Source organism: Poromitra crassiceps (assembly GCF_964638095.1).
Source record: "Poromitra crassiceps genome assembly, chromosome: 4".
In the NCBI taxonomy this organism is placed as follows: domain Eukaryota; kingdom Metazoa; phylum Chordata; class Actinopteri; order Beryciformes; family Melamphaidae; genus Poromitra; species Poromitra crassiceps.
This window is the reverse complement of record NC_139626.1, coordinates 21,494,718-21,513,315: the sequence shown is the minus strand read 5'-3', so window position 1 is coordinate 21,513,315 and position 18,598 is coordinate 21,494,718. Positions and strand designations below refer to the sequence as shown.

Here is an 18,598-nt window from a genome sequence, read left to right as displayed (position 1 = left end):
CACCTGTTGGGCTTTAAGAGCAGGATTTCCCACCTTACAAGCCTACAGGATACTCATGATGCAACAGAGAGTGCAAGCTGAGACCACACACATGCGCGCGCGCGCACACACACACACACACACACACACACACACACACACACACACACACACACACACACACACACGCATGCATGCTCATGTGTGTACGCTCAGCCTGGCCATCTGCTGCTGGTCAAAGGGACAGAGGCACTGAAGGAATTTAGTGTGTGGAAATTCACAAATAACAGAGCATCTTATTTGGATTCAGCCATTGTATGTGTGTATTCAGAAGGGGCCAAGTGGAGCGATGAAGTTTGCCATTGTTGCCCAGTGGGTGTTTTCAGACACTCTGGCATGATCTGTGAGTTAGTGTTCCCTGTATTACTGCCCAGTGTGCCCACTGTCTTCCCACAATGCCCCATTCAGCCGCAGGCCCCTCTCTCTCTGTCTGTCTCTCTCTCTCTCTCTCTCTCTCTCTCTGACACACACAGACAAAGCTGTCAGCCATTTTGCTTCTCCAGCTAATCACAAACAAAATTATGATTGCGGGATATAGCTGTGATGATGTCATGTTTGTTATCATCATTGTCATCATCTTATTTCCCTCCTCCTCCTCACTCTCTCTCTCTCCCTGTCTCTTTCTCTCTCCCTCTCTCTCTCTGAGCTCCCAAACACAAAAGACAGAGAGGCCACGACAGGACCCCAGTGTATGCTGGTTGTCAAGGAGACAAGGAGACAGTGTTAGGTCTTTAAACTGCCTCAGAGGGGAGTGTGGAGTTAGGGGGAGTTGGCCTTATTTACATGGGAAGAGGACAAGGGTGAGTGGGAGAGAGAGCGAGAGAGAGAGGACGGGGAGGGAGGGGTTGAAATACAACTTTTGAGTTGTTCCCTGCAGCTTTAGCATGTAATTTAGCTAAAATCATTCTGCCGCTCGGTCATCAAATATTTACGAAGAGGAGGACATCTGGGCCTGTTCATTATGTGGAGAATGTGGTAGATACATAGCAATGTAAATCAACCTGTCCCTTCCTATCCTCACTCTCTTTCTCCCACCCACCCTGCACATTCTGTTTCTCTCTCTCACACACGCATGTGTGCGCGCGCACACACACACACACACGCACACACACACAAACACACACTTTTTGATTGTAAGTGCCGAGAGCTTTGGGCCCCAGTGTTGGCAATGGCAAGAGGAGGCTGCGGAATACATTACCAGATGCTTGAGGAGTGTTTCATGCTGGACTGGGAGAATAAGCCCCGTGAAAGTAGAGCAAAAACAGGAAAAACAGACAAGAGTACACACCCACCCACCCACCAGACACACACCCATCCACTCACACGCATACCCCCCCCCCCCCCCCCCCCTCTCTGTATCTCAGACTCCTCTCCAGCCATCAGAAAGTATAATGTCAATACTTCCACCCTCCTGTCCAATGGCTTGTCAACAGCAGTCGGATATCCTTTCTCACTCTGCGCTCGGGGGGTCAAGGGGTTACGAGCAGAGAGCGCGGGCTCGACTCCAAGCCTGAAGTTCAATATCACCCCCAGCTCCACAGTGAGTGCAGGAAGGGCAGGGAGAGGACGAATGAACCACCCACTGCTACATTCACCATGGAGAACCCCATGTTAAATCCTTTTTTTTGTTCAACTTCCAATGTGCGCGCTGGTGTAAAGGAATGCCCCCATTTGCATTGTTTTGAAGTGTCAGTGCGGCTCCACTCGCCTTCCTACAGAGGCCCTAACAGTCTGTTTGGATTTGAAACACCCTCGGAGAGAGAAAAATGAGTGAGATAAAAACAGAGGCTGCATGTCGTTGGTACGGGACACATGCAGGTCGTTAGCTGTGGGTTCTGAGAGAGAGAGAGAGAGAGATACTACACTTCAGGGAGAGAGCGTGATCCTCTGTGTGATATTTACTCTGCAGATGTTTGAGGGCGAGCTTGCACAATCGATTTCCCCTCAATTCCCCGGCCGGCCGGCCCAGAGCTCCTAACCTGAAACCCCCTTTTCACCCGTACAGCTGCGTGCCTCTAGGAAACCATGGTGAGCCGGGGGGGTTTCTTCTCTCTCTTTACACATACAGATAGAAAGCAAAGAGCAAAGACAAAAACACAGGAAGGAGAAGTGAGAGGAAACATGTTATGGCGGTGTTGCCTGCGTTTAGTGTGCAGTCTCTTGTGTATTACTGTATTAACGGGTCGATTGAGTCATACCACATTGAGAGAGTTTTCCTCCGGTATCTAAGGAGTGTCTTCAGATTAGTATGCAGGAAGGAAGCTGACTTGCATAATTAAGTGCTACAGAGAAAAAGCAACAAAGTTTGTTAGTTTTTACAACTATCAGTTTAATAGTGTGCTCAATTGCCTTCCAATACAAAGAGTTATTCCTACTGTGAATACTTGAAAAGTTAAGGTTCACTGTTCAACACATATCTTGTTTTTATTGATTTATTCTTAGACACACACATGTATCTTAAAAGAATCCAAAGCAGAGACAGATATCATTAAAGTGGTTAATAATCACAGAAGTGGTGACGGTTAGTAGCCTATACTTGGAACTGAAGAGTAGATTAATGTTGTACTAACACTGTTAATTGTCACACTTATATACAGAAGGCACAGAAGGGAAGCAACACTGATCTCAAAGGCTCAAGGTTAATACAGAGAACATCAGAAACTCCAGTATATCAGGACATTGAGAATACAATGTTACAAGATTACTAATGAACATCACAATGGTTGATAACATGAAGGATACAGGGTCGTTTTTCATCAAATTATTCTCGGTAATAAGGCATAATGTGCTTATCTGAAAAGGTCGTTTAATGTTATTTTCACATACAAAATAGAATATAAAAATACATTATAAACTTGTTACAGATGTTATGAATATGACTTTTTTTTTTTTCATAAAAGGCATCAGTTGGTTTGTGTGCACTTGAAGGAACGGTGGATCTCTCATACAAAAGTAACACACCCACCAGATTGTATGTGTTCTCAAAAAGTGGATACACATTCAAATATATGTAGGGGACACATCTGTCCGCATAAACGAAACAACAAAATAATCAACCAAACATAAAGAACTAAAATATAACACTGTTCTGATGAGGCCTCTCGTCCTCGCATAAACATATCAGATGCCGTAACTGGAGCTCAATGAATCCTACTGATATGGCAGCTGCTGAAATACTGCGACACTCTTCCAATTCAGTTGAGCCACTTTTTTTGGCACTATGAATTGAGAAGAGTTATGTATGTAATGCCATATAGTGTAGATGTCAGTTAGGCTGCAGTGCAAACACATTGCATTCTCTGATTCATCTGCATCAAAACCTAATGGCATTATCTCTGTCATGCTGGGAATGACAGAGAGAATGTAATTAAAAACATGTTTAGGTGTAACATCGTTCCGTCGCTCTTAATAAATAAAGGCACTGTTATTCAAGCTCATACAATACTGTAGTGCGATGAAGGAAAAGGCATCATAGTGGAAGTACATTTAGACAAAAGGAGTGCAATCTTCCCTCTGGGTGTGCGTATCTGTGAGCACAGGCGTGGGCGTGGCATGTACTGTATATATGTCCACTCACTGCTGTGCAGAAAGGCAGAGTTAATCTTTTTTTTACGTCTAACTCAGGAGAAGAAGTAAGATCTGGTAAACATGAGAGGGTTCCATGCCTGCCTCTGTGTAGCGGCAATGCTTTACCTACTTAGAAACTGTCAAAGGGATTTGGGGATTTCAGTTTGTTATTTCTCCTTACTGAGTGCTTACCACATTATGGTGAAAAAGGTTCTGCGCTGGCATTTCAGCTAACCGAACAGCGGCTTGTTAGCTTTTCTCATTCTAACCAGTGGCTACTGATGGCTGTAAGCCATGTTTGGAGGTAGCTGAAACACAAATGTAGATACGTTTCCCACATTGTGTGACAAGTGGCTGATGAAGAAAAATAATTAGATTACAAAATATCAAAATATCCCTTGAAGTTTAGTGTTGGAGGGTCAATGAGCTGGAGAAGTACAATTATCATCAGTATAGTTACCATGCTATTAATGTAGTCGTTATTATTGCAGTTATTATTGCGTCACATGGACTGCGGGCAGCGGGGTGCAGATCAGGGTCTGGAGCTGAGAGCAGGCAGCTCAGAGAGACAGGGGTTTGACACAGCCGGGGGGTTGGGAGCAATGGTTGGGAGAGGTCACCAGAGAAGTCGGCTGGTTAACATCTAAGAGTAGATTGGGATTTTGACTGTGGGATGGAAATGAAAGATTTCTAGAGTGATAGTTTGGCTTTGGACTTTTGGAAGCAAGGCACGTTTGGTTAGGACTCGGTGATGGGCGGGTCCTCTGAGGTTTATTCCCATGATCGCTGTCCTCTGGTTGGCCGGTTAGACAGAAGCAGCCAGGTTGTTCCCAATGTGCTGGTCTCTGGTTGGCTGAGCTGGGGGAGTGGCGGGGCCTTGGGCCAATGAGCACGCCAGCGGGCAGAGATGGGTGGGTCATCAGTGGGCGGAAAGGTCAGAAGGTCAAGGGGTCATGGGTTAGTTGCCGTGGCAGCTAGAGTTAGACAGACAGACAGAGACGGACAGACGTGGAAAAGACGAAGGAAACAAAAAGGGGACATAAAGGGGGACATAAAAAGAAAAAAGATAGAAGAGAGATTAGTGTCAGCTAGTGGCGTCAGGATGACAACAAGGCAGATCTAGTGCAGTCACATAGTGAGAGGGGCACTACGTCTTCACCTTCATGAGCGCTGCATATCCATTCAGAAGAACTTACATCAACCGCGGGGGGTTGACGTAAGGAATGGTGAGTCCGAGATGCTCATGTGTGCTTATGAAGGTGTTTGTAAGGTTAGGTTTGGGGAAGATACCCCTCCCATGGTGTGAATGCTGCTACAGTGATACTACTCATGCTAGCTGGGCTAGGCCTAGCACAGACAGACAGTGAAACCATGGACAGAGAAGGAGACAGCATGGTTTCATGTGGGTGAGAGAGTGACCTTTATCTCTAAAGAAGGTGTCTGGGCCTCAGGAATGCTTTGACTTATTGACAATTACAGCCGTTGTTTAGCAGCAGGCGTAGGATCTTGATGATTAATGGTTGTGATTAAGTCAAGGTTTATTGATTATGATTTGATCCGTCTGCTATGAAGTATTAGAGCAGCACCTAGACTACAGTCAGCAAAGAGGCCCCTTGTAAGAGATAGCGATGAGAGGTTAAGAGATGGTGATTTTAGAATTGGAATTAAGAAGGAATTAAGAAATCAAATATCAAATAGACATTTTCTAACTACAATAATTTAGAGGCGTTGTTGGTTTTGTGAGACTTTTTTTCTTCCAATATTCAACTTTATTGCCTTTTAGTGTTTTTTTTTCCGTCCATTGTGTACAACAAGAGCACCACTGCTCACACACACATATTGTAGCTAGCTAGTCCATTGCTATTGCATAAAACAGTCATGAGGCCAGTGAAATAAGAGGGTCACCTCATTTTAAATACAGATAGCAAAAATACCGCCTTCACTGTTCACTGCCACCCTCACTGTGACTAAACAGTAACAGCTACACACTTTGAAAAAGGTTTGAAGTCGACAAGGATACATGGAGACACTTCATCTATAAAAAGCATACTGTGTGTAAAAAAAAAAAAGGCAAGGCAACGAAAAAGTAAAAAATACTACAAGTATTTCCAAGCCATCTTGTTTCATAAGCTTCAAAAAAGCACTTAAAATCTGTAAAATCCCTATATACAAATTTATTTTGCAGCTAAATACATGGCAACAGCACCACTCTGGCTAAGAAATATATATGAAAGATGTAAACAGCCCCATTGATAAAGTCCAGTGGGCAACTGATAAGACCACAAACAACAGTATAATATATCATACAAAAGAGCTTGTAACACAGACTTCAGTAGTCATCACACTCTGTGTTTTAGTAGTAAAAGCCAAATATATCGCACTCTAGTTGAACGACCCTCATAAAAAGACAATCACTGTAAAGTGTCATATAGTCATTGGGCACAACGCAGTAATTAATTAATTAAAAAAACACATTTCGTGGAAATCTAACTGTTGGAATGATAAGTTGGGTAATGCGTATAAATAAAACTGCTAATTTGTCGGTCAAAAAGTAGTAGTGAAGAGATAAACAACAACACGAAGCTTCTGACAGAGGACTCCAAATCTAGAGTCACAAGGACTGAAGTCACATGAATGGAGCGGTCCATTCTAATTGAGAGGGTCCCGGCCTACAAGCCTTCCAGTTCATCTGACAGGCGGGCGAAGATAACCGCCACAGCTGTCACCCCTGACATGGTTTCTCCCATATTTCACTTTCACTGAGGCAAATACTGCTTCACAGTTTACATCCTAACTGGTTCAGTGTGTGACCTTTTTTTATTACTGATATTGTTATTTCTTTTTAGGCATGCCACATTATACACACACACATGTAAACTGACATTGGTCCATCGGTCCGCACACACACACACACACACACACACACACACACACACACACACACACACACACACACACACACACACACACAGAAACACACATACACACAGAGTGGCTGGTGAGCTAACTAACCTCTGTCTGTGGTCATTACCCTTTGGTAAGGATGGATTCTCATGTCGTGGCGTCGTACCTTAGTGGTCATGGCACCTGCTAACAGCGCAGTGACATCGCCAAAACAGAACACAGCAGGTTACTCATCAGAGAGACATCAAACAGTCCACCCATGGCACCCATGGCACCAACATCAGTGAACATCAGTCAACATCAGTGAGTCACATTCCTAAGTGACGGAATTTGTCGTCGTTTTGTGGTCTATAATACTCCTCTTATTTTTATCCGCCAAAAGCAAACGTTAGCCCAAACCACTAATTTCTCGCTAAGGTTGACTATTAGAAATACAGTCACGGTGGAACACTCTATAGCTCTCCGCTCCAAATAAGTCTTAACACACACTACATCACAAACAGCCGCGCTAAAATGTCTAAAGCGTGTTCACTAAAATGTGTTAAAATTACAAGTTGAAGCTATGACTATTAAAAATGTTACATAGGTTAAGCTATCACACCACAACACTAAGTCGGCAAGTCTGTTAATACAGAGAAGAGATCAACAGAGTCATGAACGAAGCCACTACAGTATGACTGTCAAAGCATCTGTCATCCTAAGTGTAAGCTAACTTTGTGTGTTTGCTGTGTGGGGGGTCTGCGAGCCAGTCCATGTGTGTGCTAGGAGGGCTTGCTATCGCTTAGCCTTTGGTTGGGAAAGCCATACCTGCAAAACAAAGAGAGAGAAGGCGCAATTAGCACAGTTTTAACATGCGTCTTATTCACAGCAGTCATTTTGAAGAACACTAAAATATACAGTATATCAATGTTGCATTACTTAAACACACAAGTCAGGTGTGTTTAAGTAAAATACAGATAAACATACAACCAGTTACCAAATTAGTTGGCAATCTCAAGAACAACAACCACATTTGGAATTTAGTGAGAAAGTGAGTTAGCTTACTAGCTAGCTACCTAGACTCGACTCTGGTAGCTAGCGGTAAATTAACTAAATGTTAAAATGTAAAAACATATCACTCTGGATTCTTGAGCTCCATTTGTTTCAGATAATGATTTTCAGTGGGAAATCTGAGAAATGATAAATGTTTGTATGTTGTATACAACAGTATGAGCTGGACTTCTCTTCTAGTTTCCCGGGAGTGTCCCCAAGTATTCAGAATGGCCGCCATGTGAATAGGGTCAATAGAGTCACGCCCTCTTCCGCCATTCATTTTTCCATAGACATTTCATAAAATTCGTATAGAATCAGGAGACACAGAGTGAAATGTTCTATGGTGTCTCCTAAATATAGCTGAATCGTTTGGTTTGTTTGATTAAGTAAAAGTATTTTTATATGCATTTTAGGAAATGTCTATGTAAAAATGAATGGCGGAAAATCTCTTGATGCATATGCCTAACCCGGAAGAGGGAGTGACTTTGGCACTCTATAGAGTACCTACCTCACGCCCTATTCCAGGTTCCCCATGGGGCCTAGGGAGTGAAATGCCCCATTCATTCATTGACATTTCGTTAAATCCTTATAAAAAGACTTTAACTTGGAGTAGTGTAGGAAATTAGCAAAAATGCTGCTGCAAGAAATCTCAGAATGCCCAGAAACCATGATCCAGGGACCAAAATTGTCCCAAAGATTTAGATTTTTTTTCCAATCAATTAATTTAATTTCCATTTCCATCCCCCTCTCAGCTCTCTGTTTGCCAGAAGAAGATGATGAAGACCACGCTCACACAAACAGTGCTGTGGTTCACACACTACGCTTTATTTCAGGGTTGCCACTGTTTTGTATTGCTACTTTTCAAGGCCTTTTCAGGCAATAAAGCCGGGGCGGCTACAAAAATGTAGCCGCTGAAGGTTACCTAGGCGACCAGCCGCATATTTGAGCTAAGAACACCTATGAGAGAACACAACAGCCAATGACAGCTCAGTGATCAGCAAATCACTATACTTGTAGCCAGGGGTGAAAGTGGTTTGAATTTCCTACAGGAACTATACTACCCCAGTACCCCAACCTTCATCGTTTCATATTGTCCTCCTCCCGCCCCCAGCTTCATGCATCCCTGAACACACACATCCATTTTTTGAATGCCTGTATGGTGTAGAAATTAGAAACACTTGACAATATGTATAGTGAATTATTTAGGCCTATTTAAACATTACAACAGACTCTCCTATCCTATGTGGACATTCATGTGTGATTTCAACTCTCCTTTTTGACCAAAACATTTACCACACACTGAACAATTAAATTGTTTCTCTCCTGTGTGAACTATTATGAATAACCGCGGTAGGCTACATTGTATGCTTTGGTGCGATGTAGGATTTTGTCTTTCAATAATATATCCTCATTGCAGCCTCGCTGTTGGTGTTGTTGCGGTTATTTGACTTTCTGACCACCCGCCTAAGTGCTTATTATGAGGCCAGAATAACCCTTGGCCATTGGGAAGGCTAACCATTTACTTTTGGGTTTATTGATTGTGTATGATTCAACTTTTTATCTATGATTTTATATTATTGCATGTTTTTGTAGATTGTTGGGACTTCACTGTCCTGGAACAAATGGCTGGACTGGGGGGAATGAATAGCTGTGCCAAAAAAAGAAGAAGCTAGGCCTATGTGCTGTAGCCTATTGTATTTTTAATTTTATATTTTTTATATTTTTCATTTGCAAGTTCAACTGTCAGCTGAGCTCTGTTATTGAAGCTTTGGCTAAAGCCCTGAATTTTACAATGATTTTTTGAAATAAATATGTTTAAAAATCGATTGTGTGTTAACACGTTCACTGCCAATGACGAGTTGACTCGTCAAACACAATCCAACCGTTCACTGCCAATGACGAGTTGACTCGTCAAAAAATAAAAAATAAATTTTTTGACGGTGCTACGTGGATCAATGTCCCCCACGTCTCCTATAAAAATATTGGAAGTATTGAATGTGTATAATCTATTTTACCGACCAACTAAGTGGCGACAGTGCTCTCCCGACAGAGAGAAAGCCAACCAAAAACAGCCGCGGGAGCAAGCCATTCTCAAGGAAATGGCTTGGCGATTTTACAGTCATCAGTCACCAGACTCGCCTGAGAGCGGCCGCGCCAGCAGCAGCACACAGAGAGCGGAGAGCGGTGCTGGCGTGGGGGATTGCAAATTTGCATAATAGATTATGGGTGAAACACACTTTGAAACACCCGCAGAAAGGCCAGAATCGCACGCATTCCGAAAACCCAGAAACGAACGAGCCTCATTCTCATAAGCCCTTTTCCCACATGCGCTTTGTACCGCAAAATGACCGGTACGTGGTCTAATGCCTGCATGTGAGAAAGGCGCCGTGCCGGTATAAGCGCGACCCCGTCGTCGCGGAGATTTCACCACTTTCCAGCCTGTCAGAAGAGCGGTATGCGCTTTAGCGGATACTAGTGAGAAACGGGTGCAGTCATTTTCCGCGACACTCTCATGGGCGAGGTGTACACACGTTGCTTAATGTTCCAGCGGGCATAATCTAATCATTCACGCACATTAAAGCAAACTGGCGAAATGATCTTGTGATAATAAGAGCAGTAGCCTATGTCAGCTTCATGTGTGGGTGTGCTGTGCTGATTTTCCCCTCTCCTCTCTGCTCGCTCTCTGGCCACAGTCCGTCCTCCTCCTTCAGTCACAGCCCGACAGGGCAAATGCATGAAGCGAAAGTGGAAGTATTTAGCTTACGTTGCCGACAGCGAAGGCAAGCCCGGACACATCAAATGAAGCCAGTCTGTAAAAAGTGCTGAAGCTTCAACGCGATGCAGGTGAACGGATAAACAAGCAAACTTATTTCACCATTCAGAGTTTTGCCGACACGTCACTCCCCCACTCGCTCTGCCCCCCCCCCCCCCCCCCCCCCCCCCACATACAGGCAATTTCGCTGATAGATTCCCACATGCGCGAGCCGAAGTGTGAAGGGAAATGTCCGATATTGACTTACAGGTAATTTTCCGGTACGCATGTGGGAAAAGGGCTATACTGTAGGCGAAAACGCTTTCACGCTGCTGCACACCGGCGCACAACGGTGGGGGGTTCCAAAAATAGACTGGGTGGGCAGCATAAAGCCTAGAATCGCACAAAGCTTCATCAAAGCTCTCAACCGAAAATCCAAGAAACGATTGAGTCCCATCCACAGTCCACACTCGCCACACTCGCCGACGAGGGGCCGCCAGAGAGGGAGGCTGCTCACTGCTCAGACAGGCAGGAGAAACTGGCTTGTGACAAACGCCACCAGACACGCCCACGGAGGGAGGAGTTTAAAGGAGAGGGTGTTCAGAACTATATTGTTCAGATGTCTGATCTCTCACTGATGCCAAAAATAAATGGTTAAAGTGACTGTTCTGCCTGTTTGATTGAATTTCACAAAACTGCGATTATCTCAGCTTCCTGTCTCACATGCTGAAACCATGCTGTACTCAACGGCTAATATCTACATAACTACTAACTCTACAAACTAACTCTTTTAGACAGAGAAAGCACACATTCTATTAGTACTTTTGTGAACTTCGTGTTCACAAAGTCCAAGCAGAAAATTATCCTCGGCTCTTGTAAAATGAGCCAGAATCCTCAAAAAACGGCTTGGCAGAAGCTACCTACAGTAAAAAAAAAATGGCTGGCAGTGAATGTGTTAAAAGCTTGTGTTACGTTTTCATTAGCGTTAATATATTACAGTAATTTATTTTCAATGTCCGCTATCAAGAGCAATTTGGTTAGGCCTAGTAAAATCGCTGGGCTGGGCGCAGTGTTTGTGGTGTGGGAAATGTGTTAAAAGCTTGTATTACGTTTTCATTAGCGTTAATACACTAAGGAAGGTATGTGACCATAATTCATTTCAATGTCCGCTCTTAAGAGCAGTATGGACAGACAGATAGCCGAGTTGCAGCAGCCGCATTCAGAAGCTGTGTGCTTATAGCCTACACAGCACGGATTAAAACCACAGGTTTTTAAAAACACTGCATTGGAACAATTTAGAAGCAATTTATGAGAGAGACTACTGTTGTTTATGTTACCCTAACGACATAACGTCAGCACAGATGTGTTTCCTTGATGGAAATTATGCAATCCTGATTGCTTCTGCAGCAATCGGATTTTGATTGACAGCAGCTGCGTGTCTTCCAGGAACGTCGTTCAGGCACAGAATTTCTTAACGGAACTCAGTTCCGGACGGTTCCGGCCCACTTTCACCAGTGCTTGTAGCCTACACGGAGAGTAGGGGTGTCACAATATATCGTCCCACGAAATTTCGCGATAGTAAAACGTCACGATATGTATCGTTGAGATGAAATCTCATATCGTGAAGAAAAAAAGAAAAAAAAGTTTTTTTTTTTTTTTTTTTTCAAAAATAGACAAAGAAACGTCTTTGTTTGTTGAAGTTCAATGTGTGGAAAGTAGTTCAGTTGAACAAGTCTCTGAAGAGACACATGAGAAGTTATACAGGAGAGAAACCATTCAATTGAGTTTCTGGCAAAACTGTTTACTTGACAGGAAAAACTGAAGATGCATAAAAAATAGACTAAGAAAAGTCTTGTTGTTTGAGTTTGAAGAAAAACTGAAGATGCATAATGAGAATTTATACTGCTGAGAAACCTTTTAGTTCAAAGTAAATCTAAGTGACGGTGTAACTCATTCTATTTCAAGATAAGCCTTATCTCCAATCTCATGTTTTTTCTAGTTGTTATTGTAATAACAATTTCCCACAACAGCATGTTTTGTATTTGTGCATTTCAAATAAAATACTACTTTTCCAGTCATATATTGTCATTATTCAAGTTTAAAAAAATATTGTTAAAATCGTATCGTATCGTATCGTTATCGTGAACCCAGTATCGTGATACGTATCGTATCGTGAACTGAGTGTATCGTGACACCCCTAACGGAGAGTGATACTGTAGATAAGAAGGAAGTGTATCAAGCTTGGCCCAGCACTCATTTTGAGCTGATGGAGTGCACGAGGCTCAAACGCAGAGATTCCAGTAGGTTAATCCAGTAGGTTATTGGCGTCTTTATCAATCCAATGACTTTCAAGTCCTGCTTATTTTTTCTGAAATGCAAGCACTTTCCAGACCCTTGGCAACCCTGAACTTTATGCACCAATTACTTTTTCTTTTAAGTGCTCCCAGAATTTTGTAAATGCCCCCATTTTTTAGACAGTGGGGGCAAAAGTTGCCAGTAAAATATGTTTAAAATTTCCTACACTGACTTGGCCAAACCAAGCGATTCAGCTACCATATATTCAGAATCACAAGAGAGTCCATAGAACATTCCACTTGGACCAAATTTTTAAAAAGAAAGCAAAAAAAATCCCTTTTCCCCCCCTTCCCAAGTGAAATATTCTATGGTGATGCTGAATATAGCTGAATCGCTTGGTTTGTCCAGGTAAAACTCTTTTATAAGGATTTTATGAAACGTCAATAGAAAAATGAATGGGGAGTTCACTCCCTTAGGCCCCATGGGCAATCTGGCGATGGCGGGACTTAGGGACTCTATATGCTGCTGTGTAGATGAAGACATTGCATGTATTTACCTAATACTCCATTTGCGTCAATGGGGTATTCCAGTATGGAGGGCGTGAGTGTGTAGGGATAATCGTAGGGTGCGTAGATGATTCCGGATTCCGGCGCTTGCTGCATCAACGCTGGGTGAGGGCTGCCTCCCGGCATGAGGGCGGAGCTCTGGATCTGACGAATCAGGTGCATGGTGGTTTGCGTGGGGAGAGGGGCGGGGTTCCGCATGGCGGGTTGCAGGATTTGTGACGGGCCTGTGATCATTCGGGATCCCTGGGGGCATACTAGAGGGAAGGCCATGGTGGCTGCACATGCACACAAACACAAACACACACAAATATGCGCACGCCCACATGCACGTACACACACAATAGCCAGGGAAGAAGAGGAGAGGAGACAAAGCACACAAACAGTCTATTTAGCAGGAGAAACAGAGGCATGGTTCATAAATACAGTAGCCTGCTGTACCAAGAGCCTTGACCCCTTCTCCGTCAGTCTCTCCCCCTACACACACCCACAAGACAGCCATGACGTCATCCTTACGTGTCTTGATATTGGCGTCTCTGTAGGTTCCATTGAGAATGGCCAGCTCCATCAACTGCATCTTCTTCAGACTGTCCTCCCCCTCAGCCTGCACACACGCACACACACGCACACACACGCACACACGCATACACACACACACACACACACACACACACACACACACGCACGCACACACACACGCACACACACACACACACACACACACACACACACACACACACACACACACACAGTAAGACAATCAGCTTCATTTGCGAGGCCCTCAACGCCATCAACATTCCCCCATTTGACATTGCAATGAATGAAGTTTTGAGAGACTTATTGTTGCTGTTTGGTCAACAAGTCAGTGGGAAGTATTTGAATATATTCTCAAACTAATTATGCTCTTAGTGCAATTGAAATGTCCCCCCCCCCCTGAAAGTGTAGGAGGTGAAATGACTGCGCGCATTGTTGTTGTCATGGCCATTGTCTGAAATGGAGCTGAGCAGACCTTGAACACAAGTCACCAGCACACAGGACATATTCAGTGTCAAGCACGTTAGCTTCAGCTCGGGTTGCAGTTCTGTGAACAGCTTGACTGATTTACAGTTGGACAGCAAGGTCGGCGAGGTTAGACTAATAGATACCATTAACCTGAACCTACATGCATGCATGCACACAGAATCAGACACACAGAGATGCACACGCACACGCACACAGAGTCTAACAGGTGCTGTGTTCCTCACGGCCTACACACCTCCTCCCCTTTGACCTTTGGCCTTCTGGCCGATACTATGCTGTGATTGGCTGATACTGTGCTGTGATTGGCTGATACTGTGCTGTGATTGGCTGATACTGTGCTGCTGTGATTGGAGTGGAGAGTGACGGCTATTTGCTGCCACACACATTCCTCCGCTGCTCTGTTCAGTCTATTTCCATTGTTCCTCATAATGTCAGGGAAGAAGGAACGGGCCTTGTGAACGGGCCTTGTGATTTGCTTCCTTGCTTGTCCTCACGTATGCGCACTTCTTGTGTGCCCCGAATGTGCGCGCACGCGCGTGCGCACAGGGGGGGGGGGGGGGGGGGGGATGTTAGGTGGGCTGGAGAATGTGAGAAATGTTGAGGAGCGCAATGAAAATGTTCTCTTGTGCGGACGACAACAACAACAAAAACTCCTGGGAGGAAAAGGAATACTGTAGCCGCCAGTCGTTTTGGGATGAAGTGAGTTGTGAACGAGTGAAAGGAGTGATGGAGTGGGGAGAACGAGTGAACAGACTCTCCATTCATTCCCTCAGCCTTTCAAACAACCCGGGGTTACCATGGAAACCCCTTTATGCGTGTTCCCTAATTACCCTAACCCCTTACACACACTCTCTCCTACACACACAACACACACACACACACACACACACACACAGAAAGACACACACAAAAACACGAGAAAAGACACACACACACACACACACACACTCTTGGACCGACAATCCCCTTCCCCCTTCCATGCATACCAACACCCCAAACTTCTCATGCGGCCACTGTGGGTGGGTGTGTTACTCACAGCGGGGACGAGGAGTTTCTTGACCTCGGCTGTGGCCCGTGCAAGTTTGATCTGGGCGCGGTTGTGCGTGTCCTCCACCGTGATGAGGACGTGCAGGTCCTCACTCAGGTGCTCCCAGTTGGGCTTGCCTCTGTTCATCTCCTCCTGAAACACACACATTTGAAACGCTTGGTTTGAACAAGGCCTGCCTATCTCTTACTGGCAAGATGGAAGCAGGCTTCCTTCCCACCACACCTTCTCAAAGTCTTATCCTGAGAACTAGCAGGCTTTACAGAAGCTCACAGACAACCATTAAAAAGATGGTGGGAGACACATGCGGACAGCGGAACGTAGTCATAGCCTATTTACCAACGTAAAAAAAAAATCAACATGTCTATTTATGACTATTTTCACAAACTTTCCTGGCCTTGATTTTTTCGCCTCAAATTCCCAAACTTTCAAGGATTTCAAGGACCTGTGGGAACCCTGTCACAGAATTTCGCTTTTCTTCTTTGACCCATCCTCTCGGATGAAAACACTTGAGAACACGCACGCACGTACGCGCACACACACGGTTGTCATGCGCAACTTGGGAGGCAATGCGTTATCAAACTGATGAAATAGCCATGTCGCTCTTCAGTGGGTAAGCTATTTTTGTTCTCTCTGCGCTCTATACCCCCTCTCTTTGTGCTCTATCTCTCCCCCCACCCCAAAAAAAACAAACTAGGTAGCGTTCCATCTCGTTGCGGTGCGTTGGGACTTTGTATCCTCTCTGTATGTTTTTTTTAACGTGGGAGAGCACTAAAAGTCAACATCTCTCTCCCCTCCCTGCTGCCTCCCACTGTGTCTCTGTTTCCCTTCCTTTCTGTCTCTCTCTCTCTCTCTCTGTGTCTCTCTCTCTGAGGGGCGTGCGGGGTAGGGAATGTTCTGGAGAGAGGGGGACGGAATGCTGGACTTGCTCCACCTGCCGTTTGGAAAGCTCACGCCGGCTCCGTCCAACACCGACACCAGGGGAGAGGAAGGGAGGACAGATGGACGGAACACCGGGACACGAGAAGGAAACTGAGCAACGAAAAGTCATCACGAGAGGAGGAAGGGCAGAAAGAGAAGGCGAGATAGATAGACAGACATACAGATAGATAGATAGATAGATAGATAGATAGATAGATAGATAGATAGATAGATAGATAGATAGATAGATAGATAGATAGATAGATAGATAGATAGACACATTTGATTAGATTTGCTCAAATTTAAGTCTTTTAACACCTGTTTGTTTAATGCTACCTGGAATTGAATTTAAGACTAGTTCCAAAATAAAGAAACAAAGGTGGCTAAAAATAGTTATTTACGATTTCAGTTGTGAAACTATAAATGGGCAGTGTAAGAAAACACATGGAGGAAATTGTCTGTGTGTTAGAGACATAGTCCAGTTATGTTGAGTGAAGCAGAGAGATACTGTAGCACCAAAAGAAAAATACAAAACTGGTTTTGTGTATTGTGCTAGTAACACTGCTCCATATTAATCTAAGAGCGAACATCAGAAAGAAACCTGCCATTGCATGGGAAAACAATAACTCTGCCAATACCTGTGGTCATTTTAATACTTTTTAAGGCCTTACATTTCTATATTTAATCTTTTATACCCGCAGACACCCCATGATAGAGATAGATAGATAGATAGATAGATAGATAGATAGATAGATAGATAGATAGATAGATAGATAGATAGATAGATAGATAGATAGATAGATAGATAGATAGACATAAATAGATAGATAGATGAATGGATAGATAGATAGATGGATAGATAGATAGATAGATAGATAGATAGACAGATAAATAGGTAGATAGATGGATGGATGGATAGATAGATGGATAGATGGATAGATAGATAGATAGATAGATGGATAGATAGATAGATAGATAGATAGATAGATAGATAGATAGATAGATAGATGGATGGATGGATGGATGCACGCGCGCGTGTGTGTGTGTGTGTGTGTGTGTGTGTGTGTGTGTGTGTGCATGTGCATGCGTGTGTGTACCTTCTTCTTATCTCTCATGGAGCCCTTTCCTCGCACCATGATCTTGCAGCCCGTCTCTGCCTCCAGTTGTTTGGCTGTGAGTCCACGTGGGCCCAGGATCCTGCCCACGAAGTTAAACTACAAGAGAGCAAAACACACAGTCACACACAGATCAAAACACACAGTCACACACACAGATCAAAACACAGTCACACACAGATCAAAACACACAGTCACACACACAGATCAAAACACAGTCACACACAGATCAAAACACACAGTCACACACAGATCAAAACAGTCACACACAGATCAAAACACACAGTCACACACAGATCAAAACACACAGTCACACACAGATCAAAACACACAGTCACACACAGATCAAAACACACAGTCACACACAGATCAAAACACACAGTCACACACAGATCAAAACACACAGTCACACACAGATCAAAACACACAGTCATACAAAGATCAAAACACACAGTCACACACAGATCAAAACACACAGTCACACACAGAGCAAAACACAGTCACACACAGTCACACACAGATCAAAACACACAGTCACACACAGTCACACACAGATCAAAACATACAGTCACACACAGATCAAAACAGTCACACACAGATCAAAACACACAGTCACACACAGAGCAAAACACACAGTCACACACAGATCAAAACACAGTCACACACAGATCAAAACAAACACACAGTCACACACAGATCAAAACACAGTCACACACAGATCAAAACACACAGTCACACACAGAGCAAAACACACAGTCACACACAGATCAAAACACACAGTCACACACAGAGCAAAACACAGTCACACACAGATCAAAACACAGTCACACACAGAGCAAAACACACAGTCACACACAGATCAAAACACACAGTCACACACAGAGCAAAACACACAGTCACACACAGATCAAAACAAACACACAGTCACACACAGATCAAAACACAGTCACACACAGATCAAAACACAGTCACACACAGAGCAAAACACACAGTCACACACAGAGCAAAACACACAGTGACACACAGAGCAAAACACACCATCACACAGAGCAAAACACACAGTCACACAGAGTAACACACAGAGCAAAACACAGTCACACAGAGTAACACACACAGTTAGGGATGTAACGATAACTGGTTTGAATGATAACCGTGATACAATTCCTTACGATAACCGTACCGTTTCAAATGTTCATTATCATTAAAACCGTGGTACCGTGATTACACTGCCAGTAGCAGTAGGGTGACAGATCACAGTCAGCGCTCCCGGTCCTCGCTGCTCGTTAAAGATTTCCAATAGGCGTTATTCTGATAAACTGGTCACATATATGTTACATTCTCACCC

General features: G+C 43.9%; 2 protein-coding genes across 4 annotated transcripts in view; one reads left to right on the top strand and one right to left on the bottom strand.

Annotated features, from left to right (window-relative positions):
- grin2cb (glutamate receptor, ionotropic, N-methyl D-aspartate 2Cb) overlaps window positions 1-18,598 on the top strand; it is a gene marked incomplete at both ends in the record, with an annotated part of 353,829 nt that overhangs the window by 179,370 nt on the left and 155,861 nt on the right. The gene's annotated exons all lie outside the window — the stretch shown is intronic.
- Window positions 2,443-18,598, bottom strand: part of qki2 (QKI, KH domain containing, RNA binding 2) — a 23,318-nt gene continuing 7,162 nt past the window's right edge. Inside the window, exons 3-8 of one of the 3 annotated variants that reach the window (XM_083636338.1) lie at window positions 17,236-17,352; window positions 15,209-15,352; window positions 13,669-13,756; window positions 13,146-13,430; window positions 6,619-6,696; window positions 2,443-4,580 (exon numbers count right to left, since the gene is read on the bottom strand). In XM_083636338.1, the coding sequence (XP_083492464.1) occupies window positions 4,558-4,580; window positions 6,619-6,696; window positions 13,146-13,430; window positions 13,669-13,756; window positions 15,209-15,352; window positions 17,236-17,352 (735 nt within the window). In that variant the 3' untranslated portion in view covers window positions 2,443-4,557. Of the gene's footprint in view, window positions 4,581-5,102; window positions 7,318-13,145; window positions 13,431-13,668; window positions 13,757-15,208; window positions 15,353-17,235; window positions 17,353-18,598 lie in introns of those variants that run through there. The other 2 variants (XM_083636339.1, XM_083636340.1) reach the window with 2 other exon arrangements.